The sequence below is a fragment of the Myotis lucifugus genome, unplaced genomic scaffold, assembly GCF_000147115.1.
Source record: "Myotis lucifugus unplaced genomic scaffold, Myoluc2.0 scaffold_3, whole genome shotgun sequence".
Lineage (NCBI taxonomy): Eukaryota > Metazoa > Chordata > Mammalia > Chiroptera > Vespertilionidae > Myotis > Myotis lucifugus.
The window spans coordinates 7561-11007 of record NW_005871051.1 but is presented as its reverse complement, the minus strand read 5'-3'; the positions used below and the strand labels follow the sequence as shown (position 1 = coordinate 11007).

The window sequence follows — 3447 nt, the reverse complement described above, 5'->3', positions numbered from 1 at the left end:
GGGGGGGGGGGGGGCGGCGCGTGCGAGAGCTGAGGACACTCTCCCGAGCCAGGTCTCGTGGCCTCGTTCTCGCTTGTTACGTAACCCGGCTGCCCGTGTGGGACTTTCTGTATTGATCTTCCAATGCTCTTGCCCCTCCAGGCAGCGTTTACAGGCCCCCAGTGTGGCCAGACGCCAGTTCCTGTGAGGAGCTCTGTTCTTTCTGTAAAATGCACTAAATTCAATCTGTGCTTTCACACAGCCTCTGATTTTACTTATTTTTAATGTTTTTATTGACTTTTTTAGAGAGAGAGGTAGGGAGAGGGACAGAGAGATAGAAACATGGATGAGAAAGAGAATCATTGATCAGCTGCCTCCTGCACGTCCCACACTGGGGATCAAGCCCTAAACCCAGGCATGTTCGACCGGGAATCGAACCGTGACCTGTTGGCTCATGGGTCTACGCTCGACCACTGAGCCACGCCGGCCGGGCAGTAGCCTCTGATTTTAAAAATCAAAGTGTCTCCCGTTCAGATTTATGATGATGTCTCGTAGGTGTTGTTACAGTTCAGGCTGATGTTTTGTAATTGTATTTGCTGGTGACACATGACACATGCACACGTCAGGTGCGTCAGTATTTGTCTCCCTGCCCTCCTCTCCCCAGGGGCAGCTGGTGTCCCACCAAACGCGTGTGACTGAGGGGACCCCGGGCCTTGCCTGTGCCGGGCACGGAGGTGCTGACCAGCCGGGGTAACCGTCACCATAGAAACAGCTGGCGGGAGAGCAGCAGAGCCGCGTCTCCCAGGTGTTGGCTTCAGTTATGCTGAAGAGGACGCCGTGGATTGTCCCTGTCTGTCATGAGGACTGTGGAAAGCTGAGCCATTAAAGCACCACTTGTGATGTGGGGTGCCTTTCCCTGGGGTTTGTTTGATTTGGGGTTCGTTGTGGTGCTGCTCACAGTTCTAATCCCCATCAAGCACTGTTGGCTAGCTCCCCTAAGACTCTCCCCCCCTTCCTTCCTCCTTCCCCATCTCCCTCTCCCTCCCCCGCCCTCCTTCCTTTGCTTAAAGGCCTGTACCCGGGTAGATGAGCACTCCGTGAAGCAGCTCTGTCCTTGGGGAGGTGAGCTTCATGCCTCCAGCCGCCAGAGGTGCAGCCGGGGCCTCCCGGAGCCCTTGGCCGGCCGCTGCTTGTGCCAGTGCCTCACCAAGCTCACTGTCGTCAGCAGGTGGGAGGGGCTCTGACACCAGCAGTGCGGGTGGGACTCCCGGAGGTGGCCAGGCCTGAACAGTCGTGCCATTCAAACGCCGTGTTTAAAAGGTTTTAGGGCACATTTCACACATCTCAGAAAACGCTTTGTGAATGGGGTGTGTTGTTTGCCAGTACTACTGAGGGGAGTGCCCGTCTGACACTGAGGAGGATGTTTGAATGTGTGACTTTTTAAAAAATCCAGAAACTTGGGGAATCGAAGATGGCGGCATAGGTAAACACCGGAGACTGCCGCCGTGGACAACCACTTCAAAAATACAACTAAAAGTCAGAGCGGACATCAACCAGAACCACGGGAAGGCTGGCTGAGGAGAGTCTCTTCAACTAGAAGCAAAAACAACAGCATTCCGACGCTCAGCGGGGGCGCAGTGTGGAAAATTTAAAGGTACGGCGGGTGTGGTGGTGAGGGTGCGCGCGCAGAGCGGGCTGGCGGCTGAGGGCGCGATTGTCGTTTTCAATCAGGAGCGAGTCTCAGACTCTGGGCTACAGATCCGGGCGAGTCTCTAGGGACCCAGACTCAAACGGGAGAAGCGGGACTGTCTGGCTACGGCCCCTCCGAGGTTTGCAGCGGTTGCTGGAACAGAGAGGCAGAGCCCCGGGAGACGGACTGAGAGCAGCCATAGCTGCTCCCTCCCCCCGCCCTGTTGAGCCCGCCCCGCCCAGGCCCTGCGCACAGCCATTTGCCGACCGCCTCAGGCAAAGGCTGGACTAGCGCCTCCCCAGAAGACAGACGTTTTCCACAGCTGATTCCTACAGCCAGTCGGCCTGGTGGTCAAATCCCTCTAGTGTTAACTGCAACAATTAAGGCTTGGCTAGAACAAGACTGCGCACAGAGACCACAAGGGGGTGCACCAAGAAAGCATATAAGATGCGGAGACAAAAAAACATGACAGAAATGGAGGATATGGAGCTAAGAATCGCAATTTTGAGGGCTTGCCATAAATTTGTGCAGAGCCTCACGAAAACTAATGAGACCCTCGATGCTACGATAAAGAAATTAGAAAGTAAGCATACACGGACTGAAATAAAGAATATTATACCCAATAGCAGACCAGAGGAGCACAAGAATCAAACCAAAGATTCGACAAAAAACACCCAATTGGAAAAGCAAAATGAAAAAAGAATCCGAAAGTGTGAAGATAGTGTAAGGAGCCTCTGGGACAGCTTTAAGCGGTCTAATATCAGAATTATAGGGGTGCCAGAAGATGAGAGACAGCAAGATATTGAAAACCTATTTCAAGAAATAATGGCAGAAAACTTCCCCCACCTGGAGAAAGAAATGGACTTACAGGTCCAAGAAGCGCAGAGAACCCCAAACAAAAGGAATCCAAAGAGGACCATCATCATTAAAATGCCAAGAGCAAAAGACAAAGAGAAAATCTTAAAAGCAGCAAGAGAAAGAGGCTCAATTACCTACAAGGGAATACCCATACGACTGTCAGCTGATTTCTCAACAGAAACTTTGCAGGCCAGAAGGGAATGGCAAGAAATATTCAAAGTGCTGAATACCAAGAACCTACAACCAAGATTACTTTATCCAGCAAAGCTATCATTCAGAATTGAAGGTCAGATAAAGAGCTTCACAGATAAGGAAAAACTAAAGGAGTTCATCACCGCCAAACCAGTATTATATGAAATGCTGAAAGGTATCCTTTAAGAAGAGGAAGAAGAAGAAAAAGGTAAAGATACAAATTATGAACAACAAATATGCATCTATCAACAAATGAATCTAAGAATCAAGTGAATAAATAACCTGATGTACAGAATGAACTGGTGATTATAATGAATCAGGGACATAGAAAGGGAATGGACTGACTATTCTTAGGGGAAAAGGGGTGTGGGAGATGCGGGAAGTGACTGGACAAAAATCATGCACCTATGGATGAACTCAGTGGGTGGGGAGTGAGGGTGGAGGGTGGGGTGGGAACTGGAAGGAGGGGAGTTATGGGGGGAAAAAAGAGGAACAAATGTAATAATCTGAACAATAAAGATTTAAAAAAAATAAATAAAAATAAAAAAATAAAAACATGTAAAAAAAAAAAATCCAGAAACTTAACAGATTTGAGATTTTAGGAGGTTTAGAATAGATGATGGGTTACATCAACATGCGTAAACATGTGGGTGAATTAAAACCCCGAAATGATGTCCAGAAAAGAAGGAGGATCTTACGTGATTCTGCATGTGATCATCCCCGAGTTA

The 3447-nt window shown here is 49.3% G+C and overlaps 1 protein-coding gene across 1 annotated transcript in view; it reads left to right on the top strand.

The window, feature by feature from the left end:
- Positions 1-3447, top strand: part of NEMP2 (nuclear envelope integral membrane protein 2) — a 31657-nt gene that overhangs the window by 25898 nt on the left and 2312 nt on the right. Inside the window, 1 exon segment of the mRNA XM_023763081.1 lies at positions 1050-1207. Within this exon segment, the coding sequence (XP_023618849.1) occupies positions 1050-1207 (158 nt within the window).